Source organism: Prionailurus viverrinus, chromosome B1 (assembly GCF_022837055.1).
Source record: "Prionailurus viverrinus isolate Anna chromosome B1, UM_Priviv_1.0, whole genome shotgun sequence".
Lineage (NCBI taxonomy): Eukaryota > Metazoa > Chordata > Mammalia > Carnivora > Felidae > Prionailurus > Prionailurus viverrinus.
In genome coordinates this window covers 126512028-126533705 of record NC_062564.1, presented here as the reverse complement: position 1 = coordinate 126533705, position 21678 = coordinate 126512028, and the positions used below count along the sequence as shown (strand labels likewise).

At 38.1% G+C, this 21678-nt stretch overlaps 1 protein-coding gene across 2 annotated transcripts in view; it reads right to left on the bottom strand.

Annotated features, from left to right (window-relative positions):
• UNC5C (unc-5 netrin receptor C) overlaps window positions 1-21678 on the bottom strand; it is a 351607-nt gene that overhangs the window by 39485 nt on the left and 290444 nt on the right. Inside the window, exons 8-10 of one of the 2 annotated variants that reach the window (XM_047856492.1) lie at window positions 5861-5917; window positions 3655-3846; window positions 2584-2928 (exon numbers count right to left, since the gene is read on the bottom strand). In XM_047856492.1, coding sequence (XP_047712448.1) covers window positions 2584-2928; window positions 3655-3846; window positions 5861-5917 — 594 coding nt within the window. The remainder of the gene's footprint in view (window positions 1-2583; window positions 2929-3654; window positions 3847-5860; window positions 5918-21678) is intronic. The other variant, XM_047856493.1, reaches the window with a different exon arrangement.

Here is a 21678-nt window from a genome sequence, read left to right as displayed (position 1 = left end):
GACAAACTACGACTAGTTTTTAGTCAATGCAGGTCAGGGGGGTGTTTACTCAGTTGCTAATGGACACCATTTTGTAGGACTAGGGGATCACGCTTTGTTCTAAATTCACTGGGCCTATCGCAGTTCTTTCCCATTTGAGCTTGTATCAGAATCACTTGCAGTGCTTGCTAAAACACAGATTACTGGATCCTGGCGTTTTTGACTGATCGGGCCTACCGAAGTTGTACTTCTAGAAAGCTGTAGGGTGATGCCAATGACATGATGCCCGTGGACACACTGTAAGATGCCCGTGGACACACAGAGATGCCCGTGGACACACTGTAAGAACCACCGGCCTGCATCACTGCGGGATCATCACAAAGAATAATTCCGGGTGGGCAACAACCTGTAGACACCCGTCTTTGTGATTTTATTCCAATAAATGCAGTTTACTTTCAGCTCACTAAAAACTGAAGGAGCATCGCTGTGAGTATGGTGTTTGGCAGTACTGTGAATGCCACGAAGTAAAAGACAGTGTTCCTGTCTTTGAGTAATTTAGACTTTAATTAGCAAGGGAATGGAATATGCCAAATGAGCACAGGGCAGTAAGGAAACTTGCCCGACCATGTTGGAAAGTCTCAAGAATGAAGAATGGAGACTTAAGGAGAATCGTTACTCAGAGGCGTTTGTGTAACCGGTTGGAAATGTTGAGTCACGGCCTTCTCGAGAAGGAAAGTCACATAAAAGCTCAGTGCTGTGGGAAGCGCAATGTCACAATAGGGGACAGGATGGTTTGCTGAAGCACACAGTGGAAGCGGGAGGGCCACATGTGAGGCTACCAACCCTTGGTAGTTTTTTATTTTTCCTAATGGGAGCAATAAAATGTACCTTTATGTTACAGGGATGAAATAAAGCTATGAATGTAAAGTGATAAGAATAATGCCTGATGCATGTTAGGTAGCTTGTTATAAAGTAATGTATGTAAATCACCAATGCTTAGGACATAGAAAGTATTTAATACATGCAACCTCCCTCCTTTCCACTTAAGAAGCCTTTATAATAATTCATATATGAAAAAGTGACAGGTGTGAAAGTGGGAAGGAAAGGTAGAATCCAACAAATATCATGAAAAAAAACCTGCCTTGAGAATATATAATGTTTAAACAATAAAAAACAATAGAGCATATTTTGATCTATCCATCTGATAGACTTTTAGAAATATATTTTAAATCATGATTTTATTTTTTTTTTTAATTTTTTTTTCAATGTTTATTTATTTTTGAGACAGAGAGAGACAGAGCATGAATGGGGGAGGGGCAGAGAGAGAGGGAGACACAGAATCAGAAACAGGTTCCAGGCTCTGAGCCATCAGCCCAGAGCCTGACGCGGGGCTCGAACTCACGGACCGCGAGATCGTGACCTGGCTGAAGTCGGACGCTTAACCGACTGCGCCACCCAGGCGCCCCATTAAATCATGATTTTAAAGAGTATACAATAGCATGAGAATTAAAGAGAAAAAGGCAAAAAATATATATATATAACGTATAATCTCAGCTATGTAAAATGCATAGATAAAAGGAAAAATGAGATTCCTTAAGTATTTTAATTTATTAAAATATACTTTTAAAGGTATGGTGTGACAAACTGGCAAGGCATTGAAATAAGGGACTGAATAAGAGAAAGAATCAAAGACAAGTTCATATTCAGATCTGCAGACCAATCGGTTCTGTATATTATTTGGCTGTATGGCTATTTTTACACTATATTATTTTCTTATGCCACATGAGGACTTCAGGTCAATCAAATTGTTTCTTATTGCTGTATTGTCAAAAGAGCTAAGGTAGAGTCACAGAGGAATCCCTTAACCCTCTTATGGCCAATAGATAAAAACCCATCGCTAATACCGATAAATGAATATCAAACATTAATCAAACATTATCAGTCACTAACTTAAATTTACCATTGAAGTCCTTTATGGAACTTATGCTGTAGAAGCAGGTAACTAAATAATAAGCTGAAAACTCAATTATACTACAGATATACACTACACATAATGAGGCTGTGATTCCAGAGAGATTGATCAGAAGAGGGAGCGAGTACCTTACAAATACCTTGAGGTGGAAGATCGTATAATAAAGAGTTAAGTTAATAAATGAAGATTTGATGTCTACTATGATGTTCTCTGATCTCAAAATTAGTATTCTGAAGTATTGCTTCCTACAGTAAATTGGAAGTGAACCAACTAATATGTTTTCTAATTAATTTGTCCTTTTAAAGTGTGATGACAACGGCGAGCACTTCTGGCTTGCCGTTGCCTTCTGAAGCTCTATTAAAAAGAAGGTCAATGACAGTTCCAAATTAAATCTTGGCAGAAAGTTGTGAGTATAATATTTCTAGAGGAAGTGTTTTCTGAGTTGGCTGGAGGAAGATGAATGGTTTGGCTGATTTTGTCTGAAGTAATGTTGATCTACATCGAAAGTAGATTTGGGTTAGATTAGGCTCCAACTAACTTTTCAGGCCTAATGAAAACAAACAGATAGAAAAAAGATTTGGGTACAAACATACGTTCTCAAGATCTATGTGATTTCAACCTCTAGGAATTACCTGAATTGGGAACAATCAGGTGACCCCCGAGAGAGTTGAAGGTGCCAAATGCAGTACAGGATGGATCCGTCTGCCTTGCTAGACTCTGATTCTTCACGTTGAGCGCCTCATTCTCCAACAAAGATTGGGTCATCTGAGGAGACAGCTTTGATGCAAACTCAGACAGGTCATCTTGAGGGGTGACAGCACCGGAAGTGTTATACACTTTGATTTTCAGGTTGGGCAGTGGATCCAGAATTGGAGAGTTGGTCATTGGGATTTTGTCTGAGACATCATGCAAGGCATAGACAGGTCCTCTGTACATGGCGGCAGCTGATGTGAGGTCTGGGGGTACCACCAGGAGATCTGAGTCAGAAAGAGAAAGAAGTCCATTTGCATTCTCCATTCAGGTAACTTCTACTAGTCAAGCTCACCTTGGTACTTTCTGAGCCAAACACAAATGAACAAATGAATATTCGAGATGTTTAGACTCTAAGGTTCTGTTGAAAACAGGGCAATGAGATAACTACAATCCATTTTATTGTTGGCTACAAATTAGGAGACGAGTTCATTCTGTATTTTGCCTTGAAGTCTAATCATTGTTCCTAAGGTATTTAGCTATTTCAACAGATTGAATTCGAAGACAGTGATCTGCATTCAATGACTTAGGTAATAGTTTTCCTTGTCTATACTGGATTTGAGGTCATCTGTAGACCACTATATTCATAGCTATGCAAGCTGTATTGTCAAAAGGCAAAAAAAAAAAAAAAAAAAAAAAAAAGGACGGGGACGTAGGAAATCAGTCAACCAATCTATGTATTCTTTTAAAGTAAAAGTTTAAAAGTATGACATAGAAACCTGTTAAGACAAAAAAATGATTTGTGCATCTTGTCACCTCTAGTTTGTTATATGAATGAGGTCAACAGAGTAATGACCCTGATTTTGTCTGAAGTAATGTTGACCCAAATCCATGTCTTCATGGAGCTAATGCTCTGGCTAAACTACATGACTTGAAAGTCCCCGATTTTGGCACCACACAGGGATGCTGGTCACATGCATACATCACAGGTGTGGAGTGCAACGTTAACTGACCTTGTCTCGCTGCCTTGATGTTCACAGGCTGAAAGCCTCCATTGAGCGCCGAAGAGTCAATAATATCAGACTCAAAGTCACGATGATTCTTGCGATACACAAATAGGGCCACAACTACAGAAATGGCCAGGCAAACTATCACAGCTATCACAATGCCAACATACAGAGCGACATCATCTGAATCGGGAGCAGCTGGAGAGGACAAGGAAACATTGGACCAACTGCTTAGAGAAATTTCCCACAGATCACATACATATTGTCGGTAATTTTTTTCCGACATTTATTGCCTTTTTTATAGGTTCATTTCAAATCTATTTCAAAAGCTATATAAAACGACTGTGGCCTTTCAGTGGAAAATTATCTCTGATTTCTTTTCCTTTCTCACTCTGCATCTACCCACCCACTAATCTATCTTAAATTGGGCAGCATAACAGACCATTTATTAGAAGGCATAAAAAGAAACTGGAACTAAAACATCCCAACCCAGAGGGGAAAAAAAGTTCATTACTAATTTCAGGTGGAAAAGTTTGGAAGGCTGCTTTGAATTCACTGATAGTTCTCTAAAAAAATAAACATCAATATCCTGTTAGAAATATCTGGCATGTTCTGAATCTGTATATTTATTGAATCAGAATATGTTTTTAAGTATCATTCAAGTCAAAAGGTTACTTCCCACAAATAACATTCTTCTTACTTTCCCCTAAATCAGTGAACAGATGGGTGAGAACGGTATATGTAACTAAGCAAAACAAATACTAGGAGCAAACACATTGGATTTTAAAGATGTGCTTTCAGAAGATTTGGAGAGCAGAGGTCATTGTTGATAACACCAGACTTTTGATACAGATTCAGTATTACCTCTGAGAACTATGAGGGTCTCATGGTCTCTGGTCAGCGATTTACATTTAGCCACTTGTTACGGAATCAAAATGTCTGTATGGTGCAGAGTAAGATAAAGGCCTGATTCAGTGATCATAAAGGTCAGACTACCCTAGAAGGCAATTGAGCATTTGACCAACACAGTGCAATCGGTCGGGAGATCTGTTTCTGGGTAAAGCAAGAGGACAATTCCTGTAAATGTTCATCTTGCCTTGGGGGCATAGAACATACTTGGCTTCAACTGCAAAAGGTGATGGAAGCTGATAATTGAAACAAAACAAACAAGATTAAACCTTTCCAGAACCCCGCAGACACCTTTAAGTCTCTGTTTTTAGTATTTTGTGACCCACAAAAATTTTCAGCAGAGGTAACCAAAGCTTCTCCACTCACTATAAAAGAGGTGATTTTACACTGGTATTGCAAATAGTCAAGAACAACCTTTTTATGCTCAGTTTTATATACACGTGCAGTTTGGAGGAAGGGAGTTTTCAGATATGTGAGTCCAATGGCCTCTTAAAAGCTGAAGAGCCCCTATTCTGTCCACTACAACTCACAGCCACATAGTTTATGTAGGGGAAATGACTCATCATTTAGATTGCCAGTGGCTGACCCAAACTCTTGTGTCACGGTTTCTTTGACACGTTGACAGTTTAAAGGGATTCCCTGTTAGAAACTGCTCTCATTCAGCATTTTGTGTTTAAATATACTGTATGTGAGAGACATTTATTTTTTAACTATTATCTTTCCCAAAGTTTCCAGAATATCAACTTTCCCATCAACTAAGTCAATATTGACAGATCTTTCCAGAATACTAGTGACAGCCCAAACACTCTTGGTTGTATGAGCACTGCTTTCCAAGGGCTGACCGGACGTTGCTGCTGGGTAATATCTGAGGTCCTGCAGCAGTATTCTGAACTCCAGCCAGAACATTACATCTAAATCCTTAGGGTTTTACTTTATCAGGCTGTAATTACTTACCCAACATTCATGCTTCCTAACTCAACAGATCTGCATTTTCTCAACCCTTTACTTTTTAGCATTTGAACCTGGCCCTTTATTAGATCAGCACATTTCATGATATGGTTTGTCAGCTATTGGGACTGAACCTTTGAATGGTAGACTGATAGATTTTAAAGCTGGCAGAAGCTTGAAATGACCCTTCTTTCTTCTCCTCGGTGGTGAAAATCTAATTTGTTTTTCATGTTAGAATATATTAGGCGCCTATTTCCTGTATGCACATCTGTGATCTAAAGAAAGGTAAACTTGAACTGGGGGCAATAACGTTAAATGATTATTCAGCAACATAAAAACTAAACATCAAACTTACAAGAAAATCCATATTCATTCTGGGTTCGCTGTTCAGTTGAGATAGGATAAAGGAAACCTTGAAAAGAACAAAAAAATGAAACAAAAATGGGAACAAAATCAAATTAATGAGGGAAACAAAATAAGAAGCATGAAAAACGGTTTAATTAAAAGAAAAGGAAAAGAAACCTGTGGTCCTTTAAAATACTGGTTCAGTACAGAATTATGATTTTGCATCTCCTGTCTGCTCTGGAGCCTTACCAAGAATTAATAAGTAGGCAGATTGAATTTCAGAGCAAAACTGGTCTCGAGTCACTAACTTTGGAGTGCTTAAAGTCTTTCTTTTATTGAGCATAAACTCTAATGGATCTAATTTATTTCAGACATCAAGGGTCATTAGCATAAGGAAAATCTTTTTTCCTTATCCCTGCCATATGCTTTAATTCCCAGGACATATTCAGTAAGGCTCTAAGCAGTTTTTTTCTTTCTTTTTTTTTTTTTTTTATTTAATCATAACAGCTTGCTCTTGGTCTAATAGAACTAAAGAAGACCTGTCATCATTGGTCAAAGGTTAAATACCCATTTGCTGAGCTGAGCTGAGCTGAGCTGAGCTGAGCTGAGACCACCCTTCCTCCCTCCATCTCAAATCCACCTTTTGGATTTTTGGTTGTTTCTTGTTCCTCCATTTAATAGGAATCCAATAGGTTTTGCCCAGGGACTGAGTAGTTTCTCAATGCAACGGAAACTGGATGCTTTTTATTTGAAATCACTCAAAAATCAATAGGGCCTAGAGGTTATAAGGTTATTTATTTCAGGGCTTCAGAGGAATAGTGTAAATTGGGAAAAATAAAAACCTCATCTCAACAATAAATGCACAGGTAACACTAGCCTTTTTTATTTTTCTTTCTTTTGAGTATATTCTAAGATATGAAGGAAGATGATGATGATGATGATGATGATAAAAATAATGTCAAGAAGAAGGCGGGGGGAAACATTCTAAAAACGTGGAATACAAATTTAAAACTTTTAATATGTAAAAATTTAAAGGTATAACTTATAACTGGTACCTCCAGTTTCCTAATATTTAATATTCTATAACATATGAATTGATCAAATGATACAGCGCCATTCGGATTAATCAAATGAAGATGACACGAATTAAACTTTACTAGTAATGCTCAAGGGCAAAAACTGTAGAGAATCTGTAAGAATCACAATTAATTTGCTCAAAATTAAAGGTCTGTAATGCTCTAATACCAAAGGTAACTCTAAATCGTGCCTTAGGTAGATCTTCTGTAGTTTGCAGAACACTCAGCTCTTATAAGCTATTTACCTATTTGGGGAAGTAATTCAGGAGAAACATGCCGTGCTACCTTAATGAAAGAGAGGTTTGCTGTAGCACAGACAAGTTTGCTCTGAATTAATTTTTAATGCTTTATTTTAGAGCAATGATTGCAACCTCCTACTCAGTTTTATAAATATTATATTTCTTATTCCAGTTGTCTGAGTCCATGTATTAGGTTTGATTTTCATTTTTAAACACTTCTGTCTGGTAATAACCTTTTTCCATTTGTATTCTGTGAACTCAATAAAAGGACATCTGGGACATATACAGGCACTAGAAGAAAGGTTATTTATTTTGAAACCTAAAGATGTAAGACAATATGAGTTCACTGCTAGCAGAGGAGAGGAGGTAACTGATGTCATCATTCTGGCAGGGAAGGTATTAAGGAGGGGGTGTCAAAATATTAATTTCTTGCAGATTAGAAGGCCTGGCAACAACTGTAAAATAGGATATCTGGGGATGGTCCGTTGTTCATCTTGAAAATTTTGATCACAATCAGCATGGGCCTGCTGGAGTACACAGAAGAATTGTATCTGAGAGAGGGAGAACAGAGATATAACATGGTCTGAAATTTCTCCCTGTGAGGCAGTTCTAGGTTTGCCTTGGCTTTTACCTCTACTTCCCAACAGAACGCCTGTTTTTGAAAGCAGACCAAGGAATAGTAAATAAGGAACTTTATAATTTTGCTTTTAATCTCAACTTTCCCATATTTATGTAGGGCTGGACAACTCACAAATATTTTGGTAATTTATGGCATTCGTCTGGGACTATATTTCATTCTAGGCACAGAATTGGAACTCCTTCATTCATTCATTCACCTAACAAATACTCTTGAAGCCTATTATATACTGGGTTCTATTCTAGGCACGGGGTACAAGGACAAACAAAAGTGGGAAATGTCACTGCTTGTGTTCTAGTTTAACAAAAAATAAGTAAAAATAATAAATAAGATCAACTCAAATGCTGAAAAATTTATTTTAAGAGATAGAAAAAAAGAATGTCATGTGATTGGAGATAAAGGGATGACCACCTTAAGATTTCAGGGAGCAATTTTTGGTTGAAATGGGATTTGAGCTGAAACTTGAACATGAGAAAGAATCAGCCAAGTTGAAATCATGAGGGACTGATGCTCCTCAAAGAACAGCCGTGAATGCAGAAGTCCTGACATAAAAATGGAAGGGTGCCTGGGTGGCTCAGTCAGTTGACCATCAGATTCTTGATTTCGGTTCAGGTCATGTTCTCACAGTTTGTGGAATCGAGTCCCATGTTGGGATCTGTGCTGACAGTGCACAGCCTGCTTGGGATCCTCTCTCTCCCTCTCTCTCTGTTCCTCTCTCTCTCTCTCTCTCAAAATAAAATAAGTAAACATTAAAAAAATGGAGTGGGTGGAGGGAAGCGATTGAAAGGAAAAGGGAGGAGGCAGGCTCAGAGGGGTGAGGGGTAGCCAGGTCCTGTAGGCCTGGTGGGCCAGGATGAGGCATTTTGATTTTATCCTAAATGAAATACAAATCCCATGATCAAATGTAATTTTGAAAAGATTGTTTTGATTTTCCTATAGGTAATGGAGAGCAAAGGGAGCAAAGTGACAGGGCTTTATGGATGGTTTCTATGACATGTGGCTTGGGAGATGTCTATCAATAGGTGTATCAATGTAGTTGATAAAGTGTTTGCTTGGAGGTTGTTCCAAAATAAAATAGAAATTAAAAAAAAAAAAATGGAAGTCTCACTACTAGTTATTCCTCATAGTCATTTAGGGCCAATCTAGCCAAACTGTTATTTTCCTACATGGGGAAATTTAAAACAGACCAGAGTATTAAGTATACCCACTAATGGTTCAACACCCCAATTTACTCTGTTATGGAAACACTGATAAAGAGTTTTTGGAAGGCAACTCTATAAAACTTTTTCCATCCTTTTCAGAACACTTCTGCAGCTACAGAACTAAAACATCACTTAGGAGGCTGGAAATCAGAAAAGAAGGGGATTACTGTTCCATCCCCTAAACGAGGGGAACACAGAATCACTTTCTAGAGTTTGTTTTTATGCTTCTCCATCTGATCCGTCTCTCACGGAGCAACAGGGGACATTTTCCTCGGCTAATGAGGTGACCCTGCTGAGAGCGGTCCTAGCAATAATGAAAAATAACATCTCTGGCAGAACACAGAGCAAAATAATTGTTTTTCGTGTCCCAATCAACAGCCTGGTTCATAAGTTAGGGATTTCAGTTAACTTTCCTATTACTTGAAAGTAAGGCCATCTGAAAAGGCACCGGAGTTGCTGGCCAAGGCAGTGAAATGGAGCTTTTCATTCTCATGGACTTCAGATTATATCCTCGCTCTGCCGTTTCCTTAGCTGTGAGAGCTTGGTCAAACTGTTTCACTTCTCTACGTATCAGTGTTCTAATCCATGGAAGAGGACACGGATCCTTACTCCCACAGAACTGTGGAAAGGAGAAATGAGACTTGTAAAGGGCTGATACACTGCAAGCAATTGATAAATGACAGCTCTATCAATGTCATTAGGATGTACACTGTAGGAACACTAAGACTCTAGGTTCTTTTTTTAAGAAAGATTTTTAAAAAAATTTTTATTTTTGAGAGAGCAGGGGACAGAGAGCAAGTGAGCACATACACACGCGCGCACGCGCGCGCACACACACACACACACACACACACACACACACACAAATGGGGGAGGGGCAGAGAGAGGGAGACACAGAATCTGAAGCAGGGTCCAGGCTCTGAGCTGTCAGCACAGAGTCCGACGTGGGGCTCGAACCCACGAACTGTGAGATCATGACCTGAGCCAAAGTTGGATGCTTAACTGACTGAGCCACCCAGGCGCCCCAAGACTCTAGGTTCTTAAAGGGATTCTATTTGTAGAGTCAGCTCAGCCCATTATTTAATGAGTGATGTTAGCGAATGTGTTTGAATTGCAGGTTCCCTAGTTATTCCAGAGACAAAGAGCCCAGTTTTTGTGAGAAAAATCATAAGCAATGCACTTTTTTAAGTACTGTATAGTCTTTCATGCTCTCCTATGAAAGAGGTTTATGGCCTTTGTGGCTTCTGGCATCCATGCAGTGGCATGTTTCAGAGGCAAATTTCCAGGGCCAGAGTGCAACTTGATGCTAAAACAATTTCTCAACCAGAGGTGGTGCCACTTCTAAAGTGGGGGGGGAGGGCGGTGTTTGGAAACGGGGCAGGGCTGGGATGTTTTGGTTGTCATAATGATTAGGGTGTTGTTTATGGTATTTAGTGAGTAAGGGCCAAGGATACTGAATGTCCTGCAATGGGAGGAACAGCCTAAAGAAGAACTGTCTGGAACAAAACTCACCTCCATCGGTAACAACTTCCAAAACCTTCTGTCTTGGACTGAAAGATGGAGCAGAGGCCCCGGGCTCAGGGGAGGATGCAGGACTTGCCCCACTGGTTGTGGGAGCCCGAGTAACTGCACCTAGGGGAAGCCACCCCCACAGCAGTGCTTCCGCCATGGGAGATGCTCGTGATCTACGACCTTCTTTTTGTTAAACGTAATTTTAAAGAACATATATCGTTCAATGGAGAGATTTTCCTGATCTGGGAGAAAAGAGATTAGAAGAAGTCTGATTGTGGAGAGAAACTTTAAGTGAATTCTGAAACTTGAAGCAAGTTGGAAACAGTTTGAAACCGAAGCAAGAGTAGGATGCCTTTTTTTTTTTTTTGATTTTTTAAATTTTTACTTGTTTTTGTTAGAGAGAGAGAGTGTGTGAATGGGGAGGGGCAGAGAGAAAGGAGACACAGAATCCGAAGCAGGCTCCAGGCTCTGGGCTGTCAGCACAGAGCCCGATGCAAAGCTCGAACCCACAAGCTGTGAGATCATGACCTGAGCCGAAGTTAGGATGCTTAACCGTCTGAGCCACCCAAGCGTCCCAATAGTTAGATGTCTTGAAGAGTTAGTGAAATGCTCCTTATGCTAGGAAACATCTTGTAACTGCTCAAGACACCATTTTAGGGGTTATCTAGTCCAACCTTTTTCAGATTAGGAAACTGAGTCCCAAAGGTGAGAAGTGATATTTTAAAGTAAGCAGAAGTGTTGAGATTAAAATTTGGCTTCCACTCAGTCATCAATTATGTGGACAGTGTGCAAGTTATGCATTGTAAGACTCTCCGTGGCTCCATTCACAGCTGTGTGAGCTGTAGATATGGATTGTTAATATAACGGTTTTCCAGCTGATGGTGGTAAAGTGACTTGGGGAAGGAGTGACTTTTTCTAATTCTCACAAGCTCATCCTCTAGTCTAGAGGTGGGGTTGCCCATATTTTTCAGCTGATGTCCAACTATTATAAAAGATGAGAACCCATGCCCAAGTATCTTAAAAAAGGAAATGAACTTTCCTTGGTTTTATACTGTAGGAAGTAACATCAAGTACTTATCCTTAAGTACATGGCTCATAATCATGTAATAATATGTCTGAACATAGCCTATGTGGTGTGTTTATATTTGGGAAATTTCAGAAACAAAGCCAGAAACTATACATAAATCTTCATTTCTCAAATAAACAGCAACAGCTTTGATTTTTCTAGTCTTTTAAAACATTTTCTTTTCATGTGATCGAGATAATAGACAAGAGCCAAAATGATGATGAATTTATGATTAGTTTTTTTTAAGAAAGATAATATAAACTGTTTTTATAAGTAGTATCCTAAGAGAAAAATTATCAAGCAAATATGCTGATGTGAGAAATGTCAGGACCTCTGAGCATCACTGGACAGATTTAAATTCATCAAAATCAAGTCTATGCCCTTTTTAAAAAAAATTTTTTTAACGTTTATTCATTTTTGAGAGACAGAGAGAGACAGATCATGAGCGGGGAAGGGGCAGAGAGAGAGGGAGACACAGAACTGAAGCAGGCTCCAGGCTCTGAGCCTACAGCACAGAGCCTGACGCGGGGCGCGAACCCACAAACCGTGAGGTCATGACCTGAGCCGAAGTTGGACGCTCAACTGACTGAGCCACCCCAAGTCTATGCCCTTTCTAACTCCCAGGAGTTAAAACAGATCATTGATTAGAATTTCCTATCCTAACCCCTTTCTATCTGCATACTAAGGAGCCAGAGCATAAGTGGTGAAGGGACTTGCCTAACATCACAAGTCTGGTGAACCAGAAAAGCAAGGGGCAGATCCCAGTTCTCTGGCAATAGCCTCAACAGTCTATGTAAGTACTGTCCAGGCATTAATTAGTAAATTCAAATGAGAAGAGACAAGGATGTAATAGAAAAGGGCTTGATATGTTCATGGATTAATTTGCAATTCAGTTGTTGAATGAGGCAATGCTAATTATTTAAACTCTAAAACACCTCTTCATTGGAAACATTATCATTGATATTCATGAGAAAGGCTAAAATAAGATTTTCATGCCTAAATGAAGCAACTTCCAGGCCACACCTTTTGTTTCAAGAGTGGGGCAAGCTAAGAGGCACGCTGAACTTGGGAGTTTCGACTCTGATGTAGTTGGAGAACCATGATAGAATGATGGAGCTGTTAATGTATGATAATCACGCTGTATTTGGCACAAAATGTTACAATAAGTAAATATTTAAAGAAGAAACATCATTCCCTGCAAAAAGATGCCAACAGGAAAAAGGAATAAACACCAATAATTGCAGGGACACTACACATCAGAAGAAAATCATGTTTTAAAACAACAAAAGCTGACAACCACTTGCTTCCAGCATCCAAGATCCCACGTGAAAAAAAGGTTTAGTACGACCAGAGCCAGATTTGGGTTCTTACCTTGGCCCTTATGCTAACCTGTGGGTTGTTTCAATTCTATGCCTCGATTTCTTCTTTTGCAAAATAGAGTTCTTATTAGAGGATTTGCAAAGGTTTGTAAGGTTATTTGTAAGGTTATTATTTGTAACGTTATTATTGTAAGGTTTTTATTATTTGTAAGGTTATTGTTATTTTTAAAATATTTTTATGTTGAGTTTAATTAAATTGAAACAAGTCATTTTGCTTTAGGTTGGTCAGCAGATCCAGTAGCTTGGAATCAGAAGCAACTTATGCCAGGGCTTAAAGTCAGTACATTAGAGGGAAAGTGAATAAAATTAAAATTAACTCTGAAATTTCTTGAAGTTAAAATATATATGATGCAGTAATTTTTTTAATGGTTCAGTAATTTTTATGCCCTCCAAAGTTTGAGAACCCCTGAGCCGGATTTAAGGGACACTCTAAAAGGAAAGCCTAGATGTAGATGTCTGGGAATTAAAACTCTGTCTTCAGATTTGCTATCAAATCTCTAGCCAAAAAGGAGATAGATGGAGTTTTGTAAGGTGTTCCTGCTTGCCCTCAAGATTTTTTCAATATATTTCAGTATGGAGCTGCTTCTATGACCTTAATACATGTAAATAGATTTTATGACACCACCAGGATTAACTAGAATGGAGGATTAATTAATATCTTACAGGGGGGCTATTATGAAAGTTATAAATATGATACAACTCAATTGTAGTTTATAATATCATTAAGTGTGCTCTATAAAAGTACATGTTTTTAAATCATCAAGTTTCCGGTTAGTTTTAGCATATTTATGTATCTGAAGTATACCAAACCATTTCATAAGCTCTGTCCTCATTTTTACGATCCTAGCATTGGAAAAATCTTTTTTCCCCATGGGTTCTTCCCTCTCCTTGACCTGGCTGCTTGGTCTTTATTTTTGCCAGTGGCTTTACACACAGCCAAGATATGTGATTTTTCTCACATTTCTTCTGATGCGAATGTTCATATTAAAAACCTCAAGGGCCATTCAAAACAAACATGTCCAGATTTTGTTTTTTTCCCTTTTAGGTTGGTTCTTATCTAGCAAGCCCATCAGGACTGCACTAATGATGTCAGAGGTCAGGTCTGTCAAAGACACTCATGGTCATTTATTATAATTTACCACTCTTCTGAGGGTTTATTTATTGACAGGGGCTTAAGGAACTCCAAATAAATGAATACATAAATCCTAGGACATGACAACAAAAATTGAAAAGAACATTTGCTTATCACTGATGTCAGTTATCTAAATTGCCATGGTAATTCCCTCCCTCAGCCTTACAGGACAGTGCCTCAAGAAACTCATCTGCAGTCCTGTTCCTATGGTAACAACCACGCCCTTCTGAAATTGAACAGCAGGGAATTAACATCTCAGGATGTAAAAGCCTTATCTCATGACTCACAGTAGTTGAAGAAGAAACGTCTGAAATTTCACCCAGCAGTTGAGTAAAATCAAACCCACAGATCAGCTGCCTAAGTGTTTTTAACGCAATAGACCCTATGCTCATCAATGCTTCTGAAGAAGAATAAATTATCAAATTCAAAGGCGATGATGCTGTCTGTAATCTATGGTAGGGGAGACACATCTGACAGAAAAAGTAAAACAAGGAATAGTCCTGAAGAAAAGAGGCTGATCTGTAGTATACATCACTCTATCTGCTGGATTTTTAGGCAAAAGGAAAACGTAAGCAAAAGCCCTGGCTCTGGACCTTCGTGACCTTGAAGGAATCTACACTTTGCTGTGGTCGTGAAACGTGGCACCCTTCTTGATTCCCTTGGAGTTTCCTTTCCATCCTAGAAGCTGAAGACCTTGCACTTGTCCTCTTCCACTGATTTGTTTGGGTCCCCACAGGTGTTCAGCAGGTTTCTGTGGGCTGAACTTTCTAACCACATCCCTGCTTTCAAAAACAGGAAAATGTTTTACCAGAAAGGAAAAACACTAAAGCAAACCGCACTCATGACACCGGAGACTGCAGAGCACTGTGCTGGGCAGCTAGTCCACGTACAGAATATTTATTTGCCAGCTGGGACACCACGCGTATCAAGGATTATACAAGCACAGCTATGACATCAACTGCTTCCAAACTGTAGATAAAAGCACTCACTGTCTAACACTCACATTATGCTTTCCTATCAAATTGCTGTGTTGACAAGAATCTCACTGAAAACTGACTAGCACCTTCTCAAATGCCTGCCGTGGCGGTTATAAACACATCATTCTAAAGTCAAAAAGAGACTATTTGTAAGGTAAATTATTTCCCCACAATAAATGCACCTAGGATTCTGGAGGTCCTGGTATGCAGTGTGTCCACACCACAATTAACAGAGTTCTGCCACTTTGTCTGTATGTGAGAATTAATGGAAGAGCTGTGTTACATGCAAATTTTTTAATGAGTAGAAAGTGCTAAATTTGCAGACTGCATAACATTTTAATTTCCCAAAGTCAGGGAGTTCACTGGTGCAGACACAATTCTAGGCAGTTCTTATTTGTAAATTGCTATTTTAAATTTGTCTACTGTGCCATAAGCTCTCGTCAGAAAGAAGTAATTCTAAATTCAGATTTGAACTGTTACACATCCGATGTGGGACTCCAAGCTTCATATGGGATTAAAAACTAAAGTCCATAGCTCCTGTCATGTAATTATCGGAGTATGTTCATAAATATAGATATATAAAACACTACTTCTGGACCAAGTTGCATATATAGTTTTGGATTGCTGTTTTCTTTTCTTTTCTAAAATGTTTATTTATGTATTTTTGAGAGAGAGAGAGAGAGTGAATAATTGTGGGAGGGGCAAAGAAAGAGAGGGAGACACAGAATGTAAAAGCAGTCTCTCTAGGCTCTGGGCTGTCAGCACAGAGCCTGATGTGGGGCTCTAACCCACGAACCATGAGTTCATGATCTGAGAGAAGTCAGAGGCTCAGCCGACTGAGCCACCCAGGTGCCCCTGGAGTGCTGTTTTCTAAAGGAAGAGGTAAGCATGGATTAAAGCATTATATGCCAACCATGACAATGTAGATCTTACTACAAATTTATTATAGAGATTATAAAAGTTAAGAGTAATTGTATTTCAACTTAAAAGGTAAATATTGTCATTGGCTTATCATTTTTGGAGATTTTCAAGTGCTTTTTTCTTCTTCTGTATTTCTTTTTCTCTTTGTCCAGTGTTCTCTCAATCTCTCTGTCTCTGTCTCTCTTTCTGTGTCTGAAACCCTTTTATATGAATCCCATTTCAAAAATGTATTGCAGAACCAGGGGCTGCTTTTATATTATTTTAGAAATGGTATAAAGAAACCTATATTTGCAGAAAGCACAACGGACCTTCCAATACTGCCTTATGAATAACATACAGTATTCTATAGCATTACTAAGTAAAATCAGTGTAATATGTTAAATTTCTCATATGGAGCATGTGTGTTTAGTTTTTTTCAATGGTGAAAAACACACCAAGTCTACCCTTTCTTGTTTGATATGATCCATACCATTTAGCATACCTAAGTTCTCCATTTTTTCTTTTTTCTTAAAATTTTTATCTATTTTTAATGAACAATGTGCTTATAAGCCAAAAAGGTCCAACTTCTTTCTGGAATAATTGATTCTGATGTCTTCCTTAATAATTTATTCCAGTGAAGTAACACAATTTTTGGAAGTTCTTAATTTGAATGTAGGGTCTCCAGGATAGGAACTACTTTTTCATCCCAATGAATGTATATCCAGTGTAACATATACATGATATACGTTACACTTCAGTATCAACTAATGTGTATGGATGGCCTAAAAAATTGAGTGGGGCTTCTGAAATTGCTTAAAGACCATGACCTTGTTTCACAAATGAAATTACACAGCATCACATAATGAATCCAATTCATCAAACAGTTTAAGAATAAGTGTGCTTGCAAGGACAGAGTGATATGTATATAATAGGCAACTGGGAAATAATGCAAAACTATAATTCAGTTCCAAATCCCCATGTCTTTGAAATCCTTTTATTTATGCAATTGATTTACTGGCTATAAGTAATTCTTGCCACCCAGGGTTTTATACAACTAGGGTTTTATGTGAGTGTTTTATGCAAATACTATTTTGGTAATCAAATTTGAATTGAATCTAATTTGAAGCAAGGGGACCAATTTTCCAGGACAAGTCAGTGATATTGCTACATCTCAAATCCCAAGATTCCGGCTTCCAGGATCATGCAGTTGGTCTAACCAATCCTCAACACCTCTTTTTTTTTTTTTAAATCATTTATAATTATAAATATAATGAAAAGCCAAGTATAAAGCAAATGGTGAGTAAAAAGCATATTGAAAGAGAAAAAAATTACCTGTAATCTCACTGGCTAAATATAAATGCATACATTTTATTCATCTTTTTCCTGAGCTAACTTTTACATAGTCATGACCACATGCATGTATAAATCCATATTCTGCTTTTCCATGTTAAGCCATCATGAACATTTTAGTGGCTGTATGATATTCCATGTTATGTAAGTGCTCTAATACTGGATTTTCAGGTTTTGCATTTTTTTTTTTACAATAAATGACAAGGAATTTGTAATATATTTGATATATTTGGCGTATATCTTCTTAGGTTTTCGTATTAATTGCTTAAAATTTATTCATTAAAGTAGGATTACTGGAACAAAGGGTATAAACAATTTAAAATTTTTTTTAATATTTATTTTATTATTTTATTTTATTTTATTTTAAATTTTTTTTTTGTTTAACATTTTTTCTCTTTTGAGAGTGAGAGAGACAGAGCATGAGCGGGGGGAGGGGCAGAGAGAGAGGGAGACACAGAATCAGAAGCAGACTCCAGGTTCTGAGCTGTCAGCCCAGAGCCCGACGCGGGGCTCGAACTCACAGACTGTGAGATCATGACCTGAGCCGAAGTCAGACGCTCAACCACTGAGCCACCCAGGCCCCCTTATTTTATTTTTGAGAGAGAGAGAGACAGAGCGTGAACAGGAGAGGAGAAGAGAGAGAGGGAAACATGGAATCTGAAGCAGGCTCCAGGCTCTGAGCTGTCAGCACAGAGCCTGATGCAGGGCTCGAACCCACAGAAATGTGAGATTATGACCTGAGCCTGAAGTCCGATGCTTAACCGACTGAGCCACCCAGGCTCCCCTAGGGTATAAACAGCTCTTAACCCATATTGTCAAGTGGCTTCCCCAGATACTTATAAGAATTTATATTCCCATTTAACAAAATATAAGAGACTCCACTTCACACATTTGTTAACATTTAGCATTGTTGCACCTTTAAAATACTCAATAATCTTATAAGAAACCTCAAAGACTTTGATTAAAAATTTCATTTGGCATTGGGGAAACATGTATTTTCTAAAGTGTCTTAAACACAAAACTAGGAATGTGAGAAACAATTTAGAAAACTTGTGATTAATTATTCAATAGAAAATTAAACATTCTAAAAACTATAGAGTCTAAGAAAAACAAAAACCTAAATTAAAACTATGAGTAAAACCAATCTCTGATAAGTGTTATTTAGGAATAATGGGAGATGGAAGTGAATCAACAATAGCCCAATTAAATAGTCAAAGCTATTGACTGAACATTTTATTTATCTATATATTTTTAATGTTTATTTATTTATTTTCAGAGGGAAAGAGAGAGAGGGCAAGCAGGGTAGGTGCAGAGAGAGAAGAAGACAGAGAATCCCAAGCAGGCTCCACACCAGGAGGAATTGATGTGGGGCTCGAACCCACGAACTTTGAGACCATGATCTGAGCTGAAACCAAGAGTGGGATGTTAACTGACTGAGCCGTCCAGGCGCCCCTAACTGAACATTTTAAAATAAAGTTTGAACTATACTCTAAGTTCTACTTATTATCTTTCATATCTTTATGAAATTAAGTATAATCCAGTATAAAACCAGATTTTCTACTACAATTTTGAACTTCCTTAAACAAGTAATTTTTTTTTACTTTGTTTTAATGTTTGTTTATTTATTTATTTTTGAGAGAGAGAGAGAGAGAGAGAGAGAGAGAGAGAGAGAGAGAGTGCAAGTGGGGGAGGGCCAGAGAGAGAGAAACAGAATCCGAAGCAGGCTCCAGGCTCTGAGCTGTCAGCACAGAGCCCAAGGCAGGGCTCAAAGTCACAAACCACAAGATCATGACCTGAGCCAAAGTTGGACGCTTAACCAACTAAGCCAGCCAGGTGCCCCCTTAACAGGTAAATTTAATTCATTTACATTACTACCCTTGATATATGATGATCCTTGGTATATACCGTCTCTTTTTAAATTTTTTAAAAAATCTTTATTTATTTTTGAGAGAGAGACAGAGTGTGAGCAGGGGAGGAGCTGAGGGGAGGGAGACACAGAATCAGAAGCAGGCTACAGGCCCCGAGCTGTCAGCATGTGGGGTCTGAACTCACAGAACCGCGAGATCATGACCTGAGCCAAAGTTGGACGCTTAACCAACTGAGCCACCCAGGCGCCCTGATACCATCTTAATTATTGTTTTCATTTACCGTATTTTTTTCTTTTTTCTTGTTCATTTCCTGCCCTTAAAAATCTTATTTTGAATTTACGAATTCATCTTTTATCTGTCAGTATTAATATTTTAACCGGTAAAGTTGAATCTAACTATATGGAAATTAGAAACATTTAACTTTGATCACACTTTCCCATATGCTGTGTCAATGTTGTCTATAACTTAGTTTCTTATTTTCATTTTATTTTCTGCCCCTTAATTGGTCTCTCTCTTGTTTTTAAAAAATCAATTTCTGTTTTATAATATTTTTAGTAGTCTACTCAGTGAGAGTTTGTGAGTAGTAAGCCTTCTCCGTCTTGATTGTCTGAAAAGCTTTTTAATTTTGTTTTCTTCAGCAATTTGGATTTTCTTTTTTTTTTTTTTTTTCAACGTTTATTTTATTTTATTTTATTTTTTTTGGGACAGAGAGAGACAGAGCATGAACAGGGGAGGGGCAGAGAGAGAGAGGGAGACACAGAATCGGAAACAGGCTCCAGGCTCCGAGCCGTCAGCCCAGAGCCTGACGCAGGGCTCGAACTCACGGACCGCAAGATCGTGACCTGGTTGAAGTCGGACGTTTAACCGACTGCGCCACCCAGGCGCCCCAGCAATTTGGATTTTCTCATTCTATTTTACATGTGTTTTTACTTCCCTTTTATAAAATCACTTACTTTATCTTCCCTGTATTCTGAGATGTTTCATAAGCTCTTCACTCCAGTTTACTAATTTTCCCTTCAGCTTTATCTAAAGTTGCCTCTGATCCGATTTTTAACCTCCCCCTGAGTTTTAACTTTCAATTATGTTTACCTTTCTAGGCATTCCCTTTGATTTTCCCCCTAATCTGTTTAGCCTTTTTTAGATATTCTATTCTTGCATTTGTGCTTATATTCCTTTTAAAAATACAGTTTGTGTTTTTCCTTGTATTTACTTTATAATCTCATTCAGATTGCTCTGTGTCCATGTTATGAGAACACTAACTCACTTAACTCTTGATGCACGCTCTCTCTTGCAGCAGACTGTTCCCTTGGGTGCTGTGAAACTGTGTATTGTAATCTCATTTTCAGGCTTGGGCTACTTTTGTCATAGACCAATGCACTTGGGTTGTGGGAAAAACTCAACAGAATGGCTTGTTGTTTGCTTCTGCTGGTACCCTAGAAATTTCGCCAATTATGTTAATTACTTATCTTTTGGTTTTTAGTCCTTTAGTACTATTGTATCTTAGATTCCGTGGCAGATCTGGGTGTAGGATTGTGGTTTTACTATGGGTTTTATTTAAGTGAAGTCTTAATTTTTATTTTCTCTGCCATGAATTTTCCTGTGGCTTCCCTGGGCTGGTGGGTAAAAAAAAAAATCTAGTTATTTTTCATGGTGGGAGCAGTCATTTATGCGACCCAGCTTTATTTAGGGCTCTAGCTTTCAACTCTTGGCCTCTGGCTTTTGCAAACCCAGGGCCTCTGCCTCTGTGCCAAAACTAAGACTCTAGCTCCCAATCCTTAGGATCCACACCCCTGTCCAATGTCCTTCTGGATTACTCTGGTATCCACTCATGCAGTTACCCCTCTCATTTTGAGTTCCTACTTTATTTTGAGGATTTCTCTTTCTTTTGAACTTGACTCATTCTCTCTCACACACACATACAGACACGCCATATGTGTGTATATGTATGTCCTTTAAGTTTTAATATTTTACCTAATATTTCTACATATTTTGAGTCAAAGGTATTTGTATTGATGGAGATGATTAAGGAAGAAATGTGACTGAATATGACTATTTTGAACACATTTCTGAATAAACATTGAGAGTAATATATTGTATATATGCCACATTGTTCTTAAGTATCAATTTGGCTTTTAAAATAAACTACCCTATATTATCTAGGCTTCTGAATTCTACTGATCTCTATTATGCACTCTGAATTTCTCCCACCTAGCTGTGTATGTCTACATATATATCAGAATCATCTGTATACAACTTCAACTAGGAATACAATTTCAGAGGTTGTATTGTATACTTTGTTGAGTGGTAACTAGCTTTATTTTGAGATAATATTGCAATATTGTTGAAAGGCTATTAATGCATTGAAGACACTAATTCTCCTAAAGTAAATAAATGCAAAATTATAATTCTTAATTGTCAAGTACAACTTTTTGGCTATCTTTTCTACTTCCAGTCTATCTCTTTCTTTCTTTTTAAGTTTATTTATTTCGA